The sequence below is a fragment of the Podarcis filfolensis genome, assembly GCF_964270895.1.
Source record: "Podarcis filfolensis genome assembly, chromosome: 11".
In the NCBI taxonomy this organism is placed as follows: Eukaryota; Metazoa; Chordata; class Lepidosauria; order Squamata; family Lacertidae; genus Podarcis; species Podarcis filfolensis.
In genome coordinates, this window is record NC_139613.1 from 56,481,160 (window position 1) to 56,500,490 (window position 19,331).

The following is a 19,331-nucleotide window of genomic DNA, read 5'->3' on the forward strand; positions in this document are numbered from 1 at the left end:
CGCCACTCTATCCTGAATTCACCAGGACATGGTTAGGTCTTGATTAATATACTACTATGTCAGTTGTTTACTGGGGAAGGGGGTTTAACTGTACATTCCTCTCTCCCTTTCTTAATTACTTTACTATACAGTTGTCTGCTTATCACATCAAAGGAGAAGTGACCTGAATTAAGTGTGTCTCTTCATCCTTATGCTATTTCCTGACACTTTCCCACAGGTTGGTAAGGTAACAGCTGAAGATTCACAGTATGAAGCCATGACCCCATTCTTCCAGGCCTGATTTGGGTGCCAAGAAAGGCGCCAAGGAGCTAATAATATCAAGATTTACATCCTTCCACTTGGCAGAACAAGTCATTTTTAGGAACTGGGAAAGGCCTGCCCCCAACAGCTGCCAAACCTATTGTGTCTAGCTGTTACTCGAGTGCAACAAAGCAACTAGATCAGATGAAGGATGGGGTAGGGGACAGGTAGGAGAAAATTGAGAGGGTGCAAAAGAAAATGACCGGTAGACTTTTTGTTGTATTTTACAGTCATACCTCTAGTTGCGTTAGGGTCAGGTTGCAGATTTTTGGGTTGCGAACGCGGCAAACCTGGAAGTGTATACGTCCAGGTCTCACCATACGCACACACACAGAAGGATTCTGCACACTTTGCACATGCGCAGGAATGTTCTATTGCGTCACATGCACATGCAGAAGCGGAGGTCTACTTACAGATTTTTCGGGGTGCGAATGGCACCCCGGAACAGATCATGTCCGTAAGTAGAGGTACCACTGTATTTAAAGTATTTATGCACCTGCTCTTACATTCAAAATCCCTAAGGCAGTTTATAAGAACTAATACAAATCACTTTAAAAACAGTAATAGGCAGTACCGCAAACGATCTATGTGCAGGGGGTTAGGCAGAGGTTAATAAAGCCTGGGGAGATAAAAAGGTCTTTGGAAGGAAAAGGAGGGATGAGTAAAAGCTTATTTATTTGGCACAGAGAGCACTGCCATACTCACTGTGAAATAAGCAGTGATGCTCCTTCCCTGTCTGCTCCACAGAGCTGTGCCATGCAGCCTGCCCTGTGCCCACTAGGCCAACCTGTTGCAGTGACGGACTCTGTTTTGTTAGCAGTGAAGTTTCACCTGCCAGTCTGGTGGGCCTCTGTAGTGTGGTCTAGTGGTTAGAGGATCAAGGAGAGCAGTGTTCAAAGCCACTCATAGGCCCAGTCTCTTAGCCTAACCCAGTGGTCAGCAAAATTTTTCAGCAGGGGGCCGGTCCACTGTCCCTCTGACCTTGTGGGGGGCCGACTATATTTTTTTTTGGCGGGGGGAATGAACAAACTCCTTTGCCCCACAAATAACCCAGAGATGCATTCTAAATAAAAGGACACATTCTACTCATGTAAAAACACGCTGATTCCTGGACCATCTGTGGGCCGGATTTAGAAGGCGATTGGGCCAGATCCAGCCCCTGGGCCTTAGTTTGCCTACCCATTGCCTAGCCTCTTCTATAGGCCTGTTGCACAGATAACGGGGGAAAGAGACATGTATGGGGAAAGACGAGGTAGAAACCTAACAAATTACTAAATGCATAGGATGGGAAGGGTGAACTCTCATTCTTGGCCTCAGGCGGCAAAATGTCCTGCACTAGCCCTCGGGGGAACAGCTCAGCTGGTAGAGCAGGAGACTTTCAATCTCAGCCTTGTGGGTTTGAGCCCCATGCTGGACAAAAGATTCCTGCATTGCAGGGGGCTGGACCAACCCTACAATTCTGTGAAATGCACAAGCCCCGTTGATGGTCCCCACCACCCTCGTTTTCGCCAAAGAAAGCTTCCTGATTGCTTTCCAAAAGCAGCGGTGTCCCCCAAGCGACTGGGTCCCCTCTGGGTCTCTGCCTGGGCGCCAATGAAGGGGCTGAAGACAATATAAGGCGAGGAAGCGAATAATATGCGACGGAGGGAAAGTGGAGAAAACAAAAGAAGGAACGAGGGGAGGAAAGAAGAGAAAAGTTGAGGGAGGAAAATGGGAAATGGCGCAAGGAAGGGGGTAAAGTATGAGTGGCGAAGGCTGAAGGAAATAAATCTGAGGCTAGGGTGGAAGAAATGGAAAGGACGCGAAGAGGAGCAGGAGAGGAGGAAGGGAAAGGGCCAGGAAGCGAAGGAGAATCAGGAGGAGGCTGAAGGAGAGCGGCGGCGCAAAAGGAAGGGAATATGAGGGCGAGAAGGGGAAGAAGGAGCTAGGGGCGAAGGCGCGCGAAGGGGAGGGCAGGCGCCCGAGGGAGGGGCAACGGCGAGAGAGAGAGGCGGCCGGGCGGGCGGCCGGGCGGGCGGGGAGGGAGGCGCGAGAGGGAAGAGCGAAGCCTGACGCAGCGGCGGCAGCAGCGCAGTGAGCGGAGCCGTCCCCACCGCAGCCCGCCGCTGTGAGCGCGCGACGGGCGCTCTTCCTTCGCCTCCGGCGCCAGCGCTGCGCGCGGCCCCCTTTAGGCCAGGACAGGAGCTGCCTTGGGCAAGGCGGGGGGGCAAAGGGAGGACAGCAGCCGCCGCCTCCTCCGCCGCCGCCTCCCCTTCTTCTCCGCTCCTCCCGCCCCGCTTCTTCCTCAGCATGATGTTCACCCAGCAACAGCAGCGGGAACCGCCGCCGCCGCCTCCTCGGGCTTGAGGCGCCCGCCGCCTGGCGAGGGAGGGAGGGAGGCGCTGGGTCCCTCCTTCCTTGGCTCCCGGGGTCTCCTCCTCCTCCTCCCCGTCGTCCATCTCCCCTCCCGGCCAGGAGGGGCCGAGGCAGCAGGGCTGGTCGCCGGGCCCCCCCGCTCCGGACTGCGGTGCATGTTCGCGCCCTGCGAGTGCGTGAGGCGAGGCGGCAGGAGGACCATGAAAATGATCCGGTTCCGGAGCTCGAGCATCAGGTCTTTGAGCCAGGAGATGAAGTGCACCATCCGGCTGCTGGACGACTCCGAGATCTCCTGCCACATCCAGGTGCTTCTACCCGGCTGGGCTGCGAGGAAGGGGCTCTGGGGCAGGCACCCCACCCCCCTGCGCCCCTTGCAAAAAAGGGGGCTGGCTGGCCGACGCCCCCCGGCATCCCTGCTGGCTTCGTGCCACCCCCTTGCCCTCCCGCCGTCGCGCAAACTCTCCCTCTCTCGCGCGCAATTCCCCCGAGCGCATCGGCGCAGGGAGAACTTCCTCGCAGGCGAAGGGCTGGGTACCGCCAGGTGGGTGGGTGGGAGAGCCGCGCTTAGAAATGGAAAATCGGTGCTAAAAACCTGGGAAGTTAACCAAGGAAGGGCCTTCCCAGGCTACTGCTTTGCAGCGCAGCGATTCCATAGCTGCTGCGCATTCCTTGCGTGACATCCAGACGTGCTTCCTCGAGAAAGCCTTTCTGCTTTGCAGAGGCTGCAGCTCTGCAATAGCAAAAGCTGCATGATATCGTTGCTTTTGGGGAAGGGGAGGGGATGTGATCCTTTTTCCCACTCAGAGGGGCCATTGTGAGTTGGGGTGCTCTCTGGATAGCATGGGTGGCACAGCTCTGGTTGGGTGATGCCCGTGACAATGTAGATGACAGGAGAAGCAACTTTTCTTCACCATTTATTAGTTGTGCTGTGTTTTCTACTATAAGAAACTTGTGCATGTTGAATTTGACTCATGGTCTGTCTGGGTGGTACTGATGATTCTGAGTCAGGGCGGTCAGCACTTTTTATTTTTTAAGAGTTGAGCACTGCCTTACTGTGTTGTTCAAATACTGTTCGGGAGTGGTCATGTAGTCCTTTGAAAGAAAGACATAAATAAAACGTAAGCACCACAAGTGAAGACTAAAGTATTCTGGTGATGAAACAGTGTGCCGACAATTTTTGCTCATTGTAAACAGGCTGTTATGGATAGAGGTGGACTCTTGCTGTTGTACTTTCCTTATATGCTCCAGAATAGTGTATGGTATTTCTAGGGACATAGAATTCAACGGGGTGCTGGGTGGCTGGTCCTGTTGCACAGGAGGTTTCAGAAAAACAAGGCTCTTGGTATCTATGTATGGTGTCACTAGGTATATTGCAGCACAGAAATCCTCAGCCTTTAGATGCTTACTTATATTTACATTTTGCATCTGTATATCAGGATGGTTAACAGTATGTGCAGCAGCTTTCCCTTTTCCCTGTGTGGTTAAAAATAAATAAATCTCGGACCAATACACAATCCAGCAACTGAATTAGGAGCTAGGGAACCCCCTGGCAGCAGCTCTAGCTGTGTTCGGTAATAGAAAAATATTTATGCTGTTTGTGGGGCTTAAGCAAAAAGAATGATCAGGGCTGGCAACCAGACAGAGAATGTATAGTTGATTCCTGACAGGTTAAATCAATTAATGAATTGATCACATGGAAATAAATTTTGAATATTATTCCTTTTTGAGATATTGAAAGGAGTACAATACAGCTTATTAATTAATAAACATAAGGAAAGCCAGCACTCGCTGTGCAAGGGCCATTTTTAGTTTTCTCATTTTCATGAGCTCTTACATGAAAACCAAAATAGCATGGAAAAATAAATATCCCAGCAAATTAAAACTAATTATTACTTATTAATCAACAAAACATTCAGTTGATTAATCTACTAGCCTAACTGCTGAAAGATTTCGGTTCTATTCTAGAAGGAATGTATGGGAAACATAAGCTCTGCTGAGAGTGGCTGGTAGACTGCATTTTTCAATGCCTCTCTGACAAGTGGAGATGGACAATACAATTAAGAATCTATTAACCTCTTCCTCTCTCTTTATTTCCAACTGCCAGGAATTTTGTTCCAGTATGTTGTGCTGTTAACACACCCCAATGGCTTTTAACTGGAGAATTTAGTAGCAGGCTTCATGAAATACAGGAATGGCTGAAATCTATTGAATATGAAAGCTACTATCTAGTTCCCCAAGGGGGAATAGATTAGTGAACCACTATGCACTATATAGAAATGGTTGACTGAGTGTGTGTGGTGTAGAGGAATTTATTTACCTGTAGTAGGAAAACATTTGTTTGATATATGTGTACTACAGAAATGTTGATTTGATAGATTGCCAGGGAACTGTAACATGAAGTGGTGGAGTTGTTGATATATTGGTCATTTAAAAAATAGAGTACATATCTGATAATGTTCAAGATGGCTTAGCACAAGTGGATACTTGAAGCAATTTGAATAAGTCTTTCTGCTTCCACGGAAGAATATTTTGAAAGAGATAGTTGTTTCTTTGTTACTTGCAAAGGTTTGTAGATATTAAGTAGGTGAGGCAATATAACTTAAATCACTAACTTTTGTTTTTGTGAGTAAATGTCTGTGTTTGATAGCATTTTTTTCATAGGGCAGAAAAGGAAGAATTTGCAGTTATGACAGCAAATTTACTTATAGCGGATAAGTAACAGTTAGCAGCTTGGAGTTTTCTTAGTACATCAAATAAAAGAAAGCTGAGTACACTGATTGGGAGGGAGCTATCAATTGCTGTACTGGCCCAAGAAGCTGATGCTAAAACATAGGGTTTGATCCTGTCCTTTGTACATAAAGATGGGCTTAACTGCAGGGAATGGACCATTCCTAGGTTTCCTTATCACAGTTGGGTGATCAAGTATAGGAGGCCAAGAAGACCCTATTCACTTACTGGATGATGGAGAAGTAGGTGAGGATATATTGACCTGCAGTCCAGAGTCTACGCTGGCTGGCCAAAGTACACACCCACATGCATCAATCTCTGCTCTGCTTTGGCCCCAATCAGGTATATGGACCTGCAGTATCCCTTCCTTACACAAACCAATCCCCAATTGCTTAGACTGCCAGTGAATTAATTACACACTGCAGGCAGGAATAGCCTTGACTGCTGGACACCATGGTTGAGGTATGCAATCAATACTTTGCTATGGCCAGTCAGGAATCATATGCATATGATATACAGCAGCAAGTGGGCTTCCATCTGTACACTACGCCTAGTTGAGAGGCGGGAGTCAAAGCATATACTCCTATTCATATTTGTTGTCACTCTGCACCATGAGATCTATAAATATGGGATAGAATCTGGACCATGCTCATAACATGGTGGAGTGGATGAAAGCAGCAACATGGTACAGCAGCAATGGCCAGGGAGACATAACCATGAAACTTCATTCTCCTTTGCCAGAACACTTCTCCACCCTGGGGCAGCATCTGAGGACCTGCATCTGGTGTTGGGTCAACAAGGCTAATGGGATGCAGCTTTGGTTGGCTTCTGATACCAGTTGAATGCTTACTGGTTACTCTGAGTGTAAAAGTTGTTTCTATTAGATTGCTTCAGGAGGAGTTTTGGGGCAAGGTGCTACCAGTAGGCTGATGACACTCAGCTCTATTTCCCCATAACATCCAAATCAGGTGAGGCTGTGCCAATGGTGGTGGGACGGATGAGGAAAAATAAGCTGAGCTTGAATCCTCACCAGCTGAAGGCACTGTGGGTCAGTAGTTCCTGTGGTTGGGAACTTGGTCAACTGCCTACCCTGAATGCAGCTGAACTCCGCTTGAAGGAGCAGGTTTGCAGTTCCGGGTGATTCTGGATCCAGCTTTGTCCCTGGAGTCTCAGGTACCCTCAGTGGCTAGAAGTGCCTCTTACCAACTACAGTTGGTACAGCAGCTTCACCCATTGCTAGACCAGGAAGGCTTGTCCACAGTAGTTCATGCACTGGTTACCTTAAGACTGAATTAGTGTAATGTGCTCTATGTGGAGCTTCCCTTGCACTTGATCCGGAAGCTGCAGTTAGTGCAGAATACTGCAGCACGATTGCTGACAGGAGCGAGATCTTGTCAGCATGTAGCACCTGCGCTCTGAGATCTGCACTGGTTGCTGATTTGTACTGGGTCAGGTTCAGAGGGTTAGTATTGGTATGTAAAGCCCTTAAAAACTTGGGACCCATCTACCTGCGAGATTGCCTTACACCCTTTTGCTCTGTGAAACTGGCACTGTTACAGGTGCCACACAATACCTGTTCTGCAGTCGTAAGAAATCGATCTTTTAATGTGGCAGAAACTACACTTTGGAACTCCCTGCTTATTGACATCAGGCAGGTGCCTTCGCTTTATTCTTTTCAGTGCCTGCTAAAACTATTTTTGTTTCAACCAGCCTACCCAGAGTCCGAGACTGGCTACATTATTTTCAGATAAGGGAGGCATACAATTTGGACAGGAAAACTGGCTTCCAGGTGGAAAAATCTAAATTAGAAACAGAAGTGCTAGAACCTAAAACTAAAATCATGTCAAAAATGTATAACCTGCTGCTGAAATGGAATACACAGGATGAAACGGTTAAGTCAGCTATGATTAAATGGGCACAAGATCTTGGACATAACATTATGTTTGCTGACTGGGAACAGTTATGGACCACAGGTATGAAATTCACGGCATGTAACGCCTTAAGAGAGAATATTATGAAAATGATATACAGGTGGTACATAACCCCAGTCAAGCTCGCAAAAATATATCACTTGCCCGATAATAAATGCTGGAAATGTAAGGATGTTGAAGGTACATTCTTTCACCTATGGTGGACGTGCCCAAAGATTAAGGCCTTCTGGGAAATGATTTATAATGAAATGAAAAAGATACTTAAGTATACCTTCCTGAAAAAACCAGAGGCTTTTCTCTTGGGCATAGTCGGCCATCTGGTGCCAAAGAAAGACAGAATTTTTTTTATGTATGCTACAACGGCAGCAAGAATACTTATAGCAAAGCACTGGAAGACTCAAGATCTACCCACTCTGGAAGAATGGCAGATGAAGTTGATCGACTGTATGGGACTGGCAGAAATGACCGGCAGAATCCGCGACCAGGGAGAAAAGTCAGCAGAAGAAGATTGGAAGAAATTCAAGGATTATCTACAGAAATATTATAAAATTAATGAACTTTGAAAAGATGTTGGTTTGAACTTTGGTGGGGACTAGCTGATATGATAAAGATAATGGGGATTATAATGGTTTATGTTATTAAATTTAAAAAAGTTGAATGGAAAATAAGGTTTTATTTTAAAAGGAATGTTAAGAGATTAGGATTTGCTGAATTAATAAGGTGAACTAGAGAACAAGAAGGGGAGGTATGAGGAAGTCAAAGAAACATGTGATTGAAAAACTGTTATTGAAACTGAATTGTTTTTAATATTTTTCTTTTTCTTTTTCTTTTTGTGTTTATATAAAATTGGAAAATCTAATAAATATTCATTTAAAAAAAACAACAACCAGCCTACCCAGATATTTAGAATGCTGATGTGTTTTTAGTTTATTGCTAGTTTTTAATTTTTTGAACGTTTTAATTGTTGTTACTAATAATCTTGTTGTTTTATTCTTTTCGTAAGCCACTTTGAGGTTTTCTGTAATCAAGCAGTATATAAACTTTATGAAATAAATAAATATTGTATATTTTATTGTTTTCCAGTGGTTTGTACCAAACAGTTTTGTTGAACACCGCCTTGGTATTATTTTAATAAAAAGTACATAAAATATTTTGAATACTACTACTGTACTATTACTACCACAAGCTATAGCAACAGCAACGTTGCAAAGCTTGTGCTGCATCTAATGGAGTAGAAGTGCAACTTTCATATAACTTTAGTCAGTTTTACTTGGGTTTCAGTCAGTTTAGTTTCATTCAGTCAGGACAGTTGGAATTCAGATTTGCTGGTGTAAGGGAAAGCTCAGGGATCTCATTCTTCTCCAGTCTTGGGGAAATGGTCCTTGTTCTGTACAGACTGTACAGACTGTCATGGCCGCTGGTTTTTAAGAGGTTTCACACCAACTTTAATGTTTTTTTCTACATGAATGGAAAGCATTCAGCATGTTTCCATTAAATGTTCCTGGGACAAGTAAATGAAATAAAAATGCACGTGTGGTTATGTGTGTTTTACACATTGTAAGTTACATAAATAATTTTTTCTGACTTGTGCTATTTATATTCATGTTGCATCCAGAGCAATTCAGCAATTCAGAGTTCGGATTTTCTTTTTTGGGAATTCTCCTATCTCATGCAAATTTTTGTGTGCTGCTATTGATAAAACAACCACGGAGGCTTGTGTAAACATCCACTCTTTACGCTGCCCGTATGAATCTAATGACCTTAGTGGAGTCATTTGAGGACACTTCCTGACATTTTATGCTAGAAGAAAAGACATGTTCTTTGGGAGGTTCATGTTCTTGTAGCTCCAGCTGGTTCTGTTCCATGTGGACTAAATTCTCCGCAGATAGTGCCGTGAAGCATCATGCGCTGGCATGTGTTCACTGACAGGCTGCCAAGAGGGTAAATGAGTATGGAACCTGCCTCAGGTTTAGTGGAATGCCAAGCAATAGGAGGAACAGTCTCTGAGACATTGTATGTATATCAACAATTATTTCATAATGGAATGTTATAGTGATGATCTCAAAGCTTACATGAGAAAGTGAGCATTAATGTCCTCCATAATGCCATTAAATGAAGCATTATTAGAAAAATAAAGTAAAGTATAGGATTTGAAACCAGCTTTTCAGTTCTGCTTGTTTGGCATTGCATATTACTAGACTGTGGGCAAATTCATGTTGATGCACATAGAGAATATGGGATTTGGTGCTCTGGGCGCTGCGAAGGGAGACATATGCTGGGAAGTGAGCATGAAGTGACTGGCTTCTATCCAGTGCAGACTTATATTATCCCTATACACATCTTGCTTAGATGTGTGTGTTGTTAAATATAGAAAACTGTTACTTTCACAGTCACAAAGTCATTTTAAAAAGAGAAGAAGCAGGAGAGCTGTGAAACCTGATATTATAGTACATGGTCTCTTTGGTTCAAAATATTCTGAATTACCCAGTCTGCTTTCAGGTGCCCTTCAAAGCCTCTGCAATAGCCTAGGGACAGCAGCCAATAGGTGCTTCAGAGTATATTTCCCTTTTAAGATTTTGATTTACCCGTTCCAAGCAGAAGCACCACAAACGACTAACTTCCAAAGCACCCTTATGCTGTCGTTTAGCCTTTTATACCAATAATCTTTCAAACCAAACATCTGCAATGACTCTTATTTGTAGTGCATATGAAGTTCCAGATAAACACTTATTCAAAACAATCCCTCTCCAACATTACAGAAAGTGTTACTTTCTGTAATGTTAAGGAGGTATAGCTCAGTTGGTAGAGTATGAAACTCTGGATCTCAGAGAGTCATGGGTTTGAGTCCTAAGTTGAACAAAATATTCCTGTGTTGGACTAGATGACTCTTGTGGTCTCTTCCAATTCTACAATTCTATGTTTCTAATATTAAATCAAAGTAGCAGGCTATTAAACACACCAGAAAGGACATTATTGTTTTGTGGGATGTCTTTAGTTTATTCTTTTTTTGAAAAGCAGCAGCAGTAGTTTGCCCTCTTTCCCCAGTGTAATTTTTTTAGTGTTCCTGTGAAAGTAGCACTAGCACTGGAATGTTAATGTTCTTTGAAAATGGGATCTCAGGCACTCAAAAAGGAACGTAGTGCCTAACACGGGTGATGAGAACTCCCTTTGTGGAATCACTGAGTGGGCTGAGGAATGTCTCAAATGAATCAGGCTATTACAGATTCTAACCAGCTGGTTAAAAGGCAGTGGTGTTATCATATAGGTTATTGCATGGCTTAGGGCTAGATTTCTTGACCAAAGGTCAACATTCAATATGCTGTTTTTTCATACATGGGACTTGATGATTAGCAATTAGGTGAACCAGGCAAGTGGCAGTGGAAAGGGTCAAGACCCATGGCAAGACATAAGCAATCTTTCTGATGACATAGTTGCCCTGGTGTTTGATTTATTTCTTAACCCCCCCTTGGGACTCAGCTGCTTTGCAGCATCATTGAGTAAAACTGCAATGGCACAGCAGAAAAAGGGGACAAGTAGAATGGAAAATAACCTGAAATCATAACGGCCACAGTCTGTAACACGCAGACTCTTTGTAAAAGATGGTTGACCTGCCTGACCAAACGCAAAGCTAAAAGGATTTCAGTGAAGATTTAAAGAGCAATTGTAGACAGACGTAGCTTAAAGCAGTGGAGGATTTTTTCCAGTCAGGTTGGCAGATAGATAGTCCATGTCTGCAAATACAGGAATTATAGAAAAACAAATCAAAGACTACTTCTTCTTCTTCTTCTTCTTCTTCTTCTTCTTCTTCTTCTTCTTCTTCTTCTTCTTCTTCTTCAATTGAATTTATATACTGCCCTATACCTGGATGGTAAGTTTGCCAAACCCATGGGGAATACATATATTTCAGTGCCTGTAATATAAAGACCTTAATCTAGTGTGGGCAGTCTTCAAACTTGTAGGATCTTTTTCTTTTTTTAAAATAAATTAATGGTGGCCCAAAGTCTGCCAACTAGAACCAGGTGCACGGCAGTAATTGGTGTGTGTGCCAAAGGCGCTTTGGAGGGGGGTGATGTCACGTGACATTGTGAGAAGTGCTGACATCACCACTCAAAATTGAAGGGTTCTCAGTCCTCTCCTTAAGAACTTGGGGGGGAATGCTTCATTCCCCCCCAGAATTAAGAAACAGAATGCCTCTGGGCATGATTCTGTGCTGTGATATTCTGTGTGCTCAGCCCAGGAACTTGTTTTCAGCTTACAGTCATTCCACTCCCAAATTTTTTAGATTTCCCATTTTCCTGGGGCTTTTAATTTAGATTTGGACCAACATACTTAGGTCGCTTCTAGAAGACTTGTTTATTGAGCATTCATCCTGATTTGTTTGTAGGGAGATTAGAGAAGGTTGATGATTTAGTGAACATTCAATCTGATTTGTTTGCAGGAAGGCAAAACCTTGTTAAATGAAAGCAAGTGTTATCCCACACTTTCCACTGCACCCCCCATCACTTTTCTTATCACAAAATCCTGACCTTTTGGGGAAGTGTGTTTGTTGTGCAAGTCCTCTCAATCAACCTGAATTTGTGACTCAATCTTACCCCCCAAAAGTGGCAGCCTGGGTGTGCCTTTGAGTCTCACTGCTCTTTTGAAGAGTACCTGCCCTTTGTCCCACCACTAAGGCCAGCCAAGAAGTGCTCCTGACATTGACAGTGAAGGAGGGCAAATTCATAGCATATAGTTTAATATCAAACAACACCAAAGTAAATGTAAAGCTTTCAGTGCTTGGTGTTTAATGTTGCCATATTTTTTGGAGGGATGTGGTGAGGAATCCACTTTAGAAATAACAACAGGGCTGTGCAGATTCTGCACTTTAAACATATTACAACGATACCCTCAAAGCTCAATTTTGTGGTTTATATTCACTACCCAGATTAAGAAAATGTGACCATATTTGCTTGTTCTGCACAACTTAATCTGCTGCTGCTGAATCTCGGGGAAAGGCTTCTGAGATTTCATGAGCCCCGTCCAACACACTTTCAAGAACATCGCCTTGTTTGTTTTTAAATAAAAGCTGTGATTTTCAGAAAGTTAAATTCCATGTCAGTACCAACCTTCTGTGTTTATGAAGGGATCCAGAGCTGCAAAATGCACACAGCCATTGAAATAGAGGTTCTTAAGAAATTTGAAAGCACCACTCGTATCTGTGGTTCAGGAGAATAAGCTCTGTTGAGATCACATTTCATCTGGCAATGGAGGATGTCCTCACACTAGTTAATAAATTTGCTCCAGAAAATCTGGACTGTACGGAATTCCCATCACAGATGGTAGAGTGATCCAATCTGCCCACTCACTTTCCAACAAAGGGGACTTAATGTCTTTTTGATTATGTGCAGTCTGACAGGTGTTGTATACCAGTGGTTTAGCAGCTCGCTCTGGCAATTCTTCATGCAGATCAGCCTCTTGGCATTCATCAACCAGCTCTTGTTCCAGACTTCCTCCTCTAGTTTCTCATTCAGGTCTGTGTTCCATGCCAGGGTGTGAAACCTGTATTTTCTAATGAAAATATCTAATAAAAGTAATACTTGAATGAAAGGGGTTTTTTTTGGGGGGGGAGTGAGTTTTTCCAAGGCTAACTGAAGTAAGTTAAGAAGTGTAAGACTCTTGGTGTGTGTGTGTGTGGGGGGAAATCAGATTTTATTAAATCATCATAGATCATGTTTTCAATGTTTATTATTGAAGCCTAACTTTATTCCTTGCTTGATTATTTTTAGCAATTATTCTGTGTGCTGAGGTAGGTTGCCTGGTTTATGTATGCCAGCCTAGTTGTAAAACGCACGTAAAAAACTCTCTTGACCTCCTTCAGTAGCAGATGTTGCACCAGAGTTGTGCTTTCATAAATATAATACAGTAGTATTTAACATTCTTATAGGTTCATTATAGGTTATTTCTACTCATTCTGCTGTGATTGTATGTTTAAATTGTTTTCCCTTAGGAGCAACCTGTGGTGTAAAAAATGAAAATGTAGGCTATTGTTTTGATATACTGCTAGTTATTGTACAATTGATGTGAGATTATCTAGTTTTCTATTGGTTTTATGCAGTTTTATTATGTGCAGTTATTATCTTTTCTACACAGATTTTAATTGTTTAAATGTTCATTTTTTTAAAAAACACACAAATCATATAATCAATTACATTTGATGGTACACTTTCAGAACCATTTCCTGTAAACAGTGCACCTGATATCTGCTTGTACACTGTGCTCTGAATTGCACATAGACTGATCTTTTCAGCTTGCAGGGTATCCTACTGGGCAGGAAACTATTTTGGAGGCAAATGTAGAATATGACGACCTTTGGTGGCATCTAACTCTGTTTCTGACATTAGTGTACCTTTGAAGAGTTCACTCAAAAGCCAAGTTATTTATCTGCAAAACGGAACTTCTTATTACGTGTGTTCCATGAGCCCTTTACTGCAACGGGCAAGATGCAAGCAATGACACAGTTGACTTCTATCATTTTCATCTGCACAGTTACTACAGTATTGTAATCACCTACTCAGATGGTCAATAATTGTGTCATTTCCTAACTCCCAGTCTCTCCCCCTTCCCTGACCTTCAGCATTCATGTTATATGCTCTTTTAAAAATATATATTTAGTAGTATGTGCTAGGCTTCGTGTCTTATGGATAGATTCTCTTAAAAAATTGTTCCCTTTCTCCAGAATCTCTTATTTGAAGTTCCTCCCCTTAAGTGATGCTGCATTGCAGCATATGTTGACGGCAGCCTTGAGGCCCAGGGCCAGTGGTGGCTGGGAGATGAACCCCACTGTCAAGAGGCGACAGTTTGAGAAACAAGGAAGAATAGGAGGACAATAATGGGAATAGAGACCAATGGGGCTCATGGGTATGTGTGCAGAAAAGTGCCTTGGACATGGGAAACAAAAGGTTAAAGGATTATGCAGACAGCACAGCAGGCAGGAGATTTAGTGAATTTATATTTATCCTGCGAGTGATGTCAGAACCTCAATAAACAAGAGCTCTGATCTGCTGTGACAGTTAGCTCATAAATAGTAGCAATATAAGAACATAGAGTGGACATATTTAAAGATTGCTGCTGATGCATGTTTTGCTAGACTCTGTGAATTCAGACCCCACTCTTTTCTCAAATAGCAGACGGAGTACAGCATTTCCTCTTGTCCAGTTTTAGTGCCTGCATGTTTGCAACTTATATTTATCAACAGGATGCTCCACATGAGGCCATATTTTAGGATGAATTGGTCAAGCTGAAAATGTCCCCAGAGCCAGTGAGAAAAAAATTCTTGAGCTCTGAGAAATATAGTGCCCATAAGTGGTGGTTCTCTCTCTGTCTCTCCACCCTGGTTCCCTACAGGAGGAAAAGCAGGCTATAAATGTAATTCAATAAATGGCATTCTATTGAATATTTTGTTTTAATATGTTTTCTGCTGCTTTGGGGGCCTTTGGGCCAAAATTTGATATGTAAAGTATCAAAGTATCAAAATTTGAGTTGAATTAATTTTATAATGAATGATTTTAGAGTGTTGTGTTGTGTTGTACTGTTTTATTGTTGTTAGCCGCCCTGAGCCCGGCTTCGGCTGGGGAGGGCGGGATATAAATAAAATTTATTATTATTATTATTATTATTATTATTATTATTATTATTATTATTATTATTAAAGAAATAAGGAAATGGCACTGGTGGTGATGCTAAGTTTGGAGAGGAATTGTTGTTGTTCCAGTGGTGCATCTGCTGGTTTGCTTACTGTTCACATGGATTGGTCTGTGATAAGCAATCTGAATAAATTTTAAGTGAAAAGCTGGTCATGGGGAATACCTAGACAGGCAAGTGTCCTGTTTAAATAAGGACTGAAGTTGGTCCACTGTATTGGACGTTAAAATATGCATTGTTTCAAGATATCTTTTTTGCTAAATATGTTTATTTTAATTTATTACTGTTGGATTTTCTTCTCAAATTGACTTGCCTATTGTTTTGAATGTCAGGTGGACTTGCTATGTTTTCAGGTCTGAGAATGTAAAGATGCTGGATTGAATTTATGTGGTCTCTAGCTGTTATGATAAAAAGAAATGGGATAAATATTGTTTAAGTTATAAAATTTTAAAAAAAGTTGATTGGAAAATAAGGTGTTAGTTAAAAGGAATGTTAAGAGATTAGGATTTGCTGGATAATCATTTTGAACTAGAAAACAAGAAGGGGAGGTATGAGGAAGTCAAAGAAACATGTTATTGAAAATTGATATAGAAATTGATTTGTTTTTAATATTTTTCTTTTTCTTTTTCTTTTTTGTTTGTATAAAATTGAAAAATCGAATAAATATTTATATAAAAAAAAGAGAATGTGGGACTTTTCCTGTGAAATACAGCTATCTAATCACGTACAATCAAGTATAACACTGCTTGTTTTCTGACTCATGCTAATGTCTGGGGAATAAATTGGGGAGATGAAGTCCCAAAAGTGGACAGGAAAGAATTTGGGGGACAGAGCCCTTTTTTCAGCCAGAACTCACTGGAACTCAGTTCCAGCACCTCTCGAGTGGGTGCCATTGCCATTATAAGAGAACAAAGGAAGTGTTCATTATCAGTTCTGACACCTCTTCTTCTAGAAAAATAGCACTGTTTGGGGCCAGCACACTTTGAATTAAAATTATTCTTCTTGGACACTTAAGAAGCACATCACTATGTGATTTAGTCAACTATATTTATTTGTATTGGGCCAATTTATTTTTCATTTTGGTGCATCCTTGATATTTTATCCCTCCCCCTTCATTGTAATTTGTGCCTTCCCTTTTTTTGGTTTTCATGCTAGTGGGTACCAACCTCTTTATTTTTGTTGTTGTGGCTTTGATAGATTTGTTAATCTCATATATTCTGAGACTTTCATAGTAACAAAAAACTGGATATACATTCCCACCACAGTTCAGCTGGTCTCTCTGTGTGCAGATTCTTTTATATTTTCGCCGGAAAACTTAATTACTTCACCTGAATCCTTGAATTAATTTTCATTCTTGGTATGACTATTTGTATCGCAGAGACAACTCTGGGGGCTGCTGAGGTTTGAAGGATAAGAGTAATCAGTTCAAAGTTAAACAAAATCTACCCAGCTGAGCATAACAATATCCCTAGAGAAAAAGAGGCAGAATAGCTAAGTGAAATGTGAAGTGTAAATTGCATAGTTGCAGAGCATTCAGTTTCAATCAGTTTTAAAAATGAACCTTCTCACTGGCTTAATTCTTCTTAGGAGCAACAAAAAACTCTCGTAGTCAAATTCATTATATTGCAGGTGCAAGTCAGGCAACCAGAGTACATTCTATTTGATTATATGCCGTTCTGTTGTCCCTACATCACCATGAAATTTCTTTTGGAAGTCCAGCTTCTATCACTTTGGTTATTGTAAGAATATAGGAAATTGCTTCTCACTGAGTGTGTTTCATGGTCAACCATTCAGTACTGTCAGCCAGACGGGTAGAGCTCTGCAGCTCACAATCACATACTTTTCTTTTTTAAAAAATGATTTTATTAAAGATTTCCTTGGCTTACAAAAGTACACCCCAGCCTTCAGGATCTTTAACGTCCAGTGTGTTTTACCACTGAGCATTTGCTCCTTCCTTGAGGTAACAACCCAAAGGACTGACATTGCCTTCAGTGGAGTTCCACTTCCTTTGAAGTCAGGTTCACAACTTATGTGTGCTTCTGCATCCAACTTTGAGTTTGGATGCCCAGGTTACAGCAGTACTGTTGGGTTGAAATAAACGACAGACGAATGACAAGTGTCATTTGGGAGGCATCTCCCGAGCATGTCTCGGGGAGTCCCTTTTATTGAATATTACAGCATTGCCACATATGTGCTTGTTGCTGATTGGTTAACACAAATACAATGCAAGGGTTGCATATAGGCATTAATCGCCAGTAGATTAAAGGTTGGGAAAGGGAACACAGAACTGGACAGGCATGAAAACCTCCTTATTAAACTATTACTAGTGATTGATATAGCAAGACTTAAAAGAAAATAACTATCGCATTCCGTAGATGTGGTCAACCATGCATTAAGAACAGGTCAGGGTACGATGTTTCATGAACTCAATGTGAACTAAACATCATGTGCAGAAGCAAAACTCAAGTACAGCTGAGGCTTGCCCATCCCTTGAATTATCATACCCAGCCATAGTGGAACATGTCTTCTGGATTACTGTAACATGGTCTATGTAAGAATGCCTTTGATGAGTGTTCAGAAGCTTCAGCTGGGTCAGTTATTAGGATAATGAGACTCCACTGACTAGAAATATATTCCTAGGCACAATTCAAAGTACTGGATTTGAACTTTAAACCCCTAAACAAAGTGGAAGCCGGGTGCCCAAAGTGGTGGCTTCTCCTATATGAACCCTACCCAGGTCTGAGAATTTATAAAACCTATATGCAGTTGGGGACGTCTTGATTCTCTTTCAAAATCCCCTGATTATGTGGGCACCAGTAGCATAAGCTAAGCAGAGTTGCAATGGAGATAAGCTTCAAGACAGTATGCATCTGAAAAACAGTGCTGAAAATCAAAGGAGAAAGAGAGATAAATTAATTTGTTTTACAGGAAATCAGAGATCACATGGCAATGGAAAAGTAAAAGAAGAAAATGCTTCTAAAACTGACCGAAACATGTGAAAAATAGAAAAAGAGCAAGGTTCTTTAGACAAGTGTCTTCCTGCATTGGCTGGTAATGATGAAATATCAGGCAGGGCTCTCAAAACCTCCATTGCTCCAGGAATACTTTTGTTCTCTGATTTTTCAAGAAAACCATACACTTTACCTGGGTATCAGAAGGAAAAGCTTGATTTGAGAGAGAGAGGGAGGGAACTGAACTTGCTGAGACACCCAAGTCCCACTTTTTACAGAAAAAAGATCACTATTGACAAAGGGTATCGGCTCCTATGGTGATTCAGACCAGCTGATAGCTTGCAAGCCATCAGAGAGTCTGTAAGCATGAATGATGTCCTATCTGCAGTAAGAGAAACCTGCCCAGCAGGATTGCCCCTTCAGGTGGTACAGGGGGAGTCCTAAGAGAGGAACACAGACAGTCAGAATTTATAACATTTCTTGACAAGGCCTATTTGAGAATCTGGTTTTCACACGTGCTGAAAATGATGAGAGTGAGCATTGCCAAGTCCCAGCCCTCCAGTGAATCAACTCTCCTTCCACACATCCCACAAATCAGAATTTGTAACAATACAGTGGTACCTCAGGTTAAGTACTTAATTCGTTCCGGAAGTCCGTTCTTAACCTGAAATTGTTCTTAACCTGAAGCACCACTTTAGCTAATGGGGCCTCCTGCTGCTGCCGTGCTGCCAGATCACAATTTCTGCTCTCATCCTGAAACAAAGTTCTTAACCCGAGGTAATATGTCTGGGTTAGCAGAGTCTTTAACCTGAAGCGTATGTAACCCGAGGTACCACTGTATCTAGAGCTGAGTAACTGATAAACAACTAATGATTTCGCTAACCGGTTATGCTGTGATACAAAAACAGGTTCCCTTTCCCCTCCCTGCCAAATCTGGCTTGTCCACTGAGAAACTCCCCCCGACTTCATTGGATTTAAATGGTGGAATATCAGCTTGTGAAATCCAGTCCAGTGAATGGGAACTTTACAGACGGTTGCAACTCTAATGCAAAGTGTTGCAATATGTCTTAGTCTGACAAGCAATCTTCATGCTGAAGCAGCCTCACACAGACTGGGAAATGGTTGCCAGCAATTCAATTTGATTGGCTGGATACTTGTAGTTTTAATGAAATATTTATTATTTGATAGTGCTAATCATTATTTTATCATGGTGTCCTTCCTGTTGATATGAGACAAAGAGTTTCTTTCGTTAGAACATTGAGAACTGCCAAGGCTCTGATTGTTTTGTCTTCTTGCTTGTTTCTTTCCAAAGGATTTGTCAGTGTCTTTTGCTGGGAATTAGAGATGTGTTTCAGAGCGTAATTGTGCCATTTTTGAAGCAGTCTAG

General features: G+C 42.1%; 1 protein-coding gene across 2 annotated transcripts in view; it reads left to right on the plus strand.

Annotated features, from left to right (window-relative positions):
- Window positions 1-2,273: 2,273 nt before the first annotated feature.
- The window catches only part of FRMD3 (FERM domain containing 3), a 127,350-nt gene continuing 110,292 nt past the window's right edge, over window positions 2,274-19,331 (plus strand). Inside the window, exons 1-2 of one of the 2 annotated variants that reach the window (XM_083576852.1) lie at window positions 2,307-2,471; window positions 2,755-2,960. In XM_083576852.1, coding sequence (XP_083432978.1) covers window positions 2,811-2,960 — 150 coding nt within the window. In that variant the 5' untranslated portion in view covers window positions 2,307-2,471; window positions 2,755-2,810. Of the gene's footprint in view, window positions 2,961-19,331 lie in introns of both variants that reach the window. The other variant, XM_083576853.1, reaches the window with a different exon arrangement.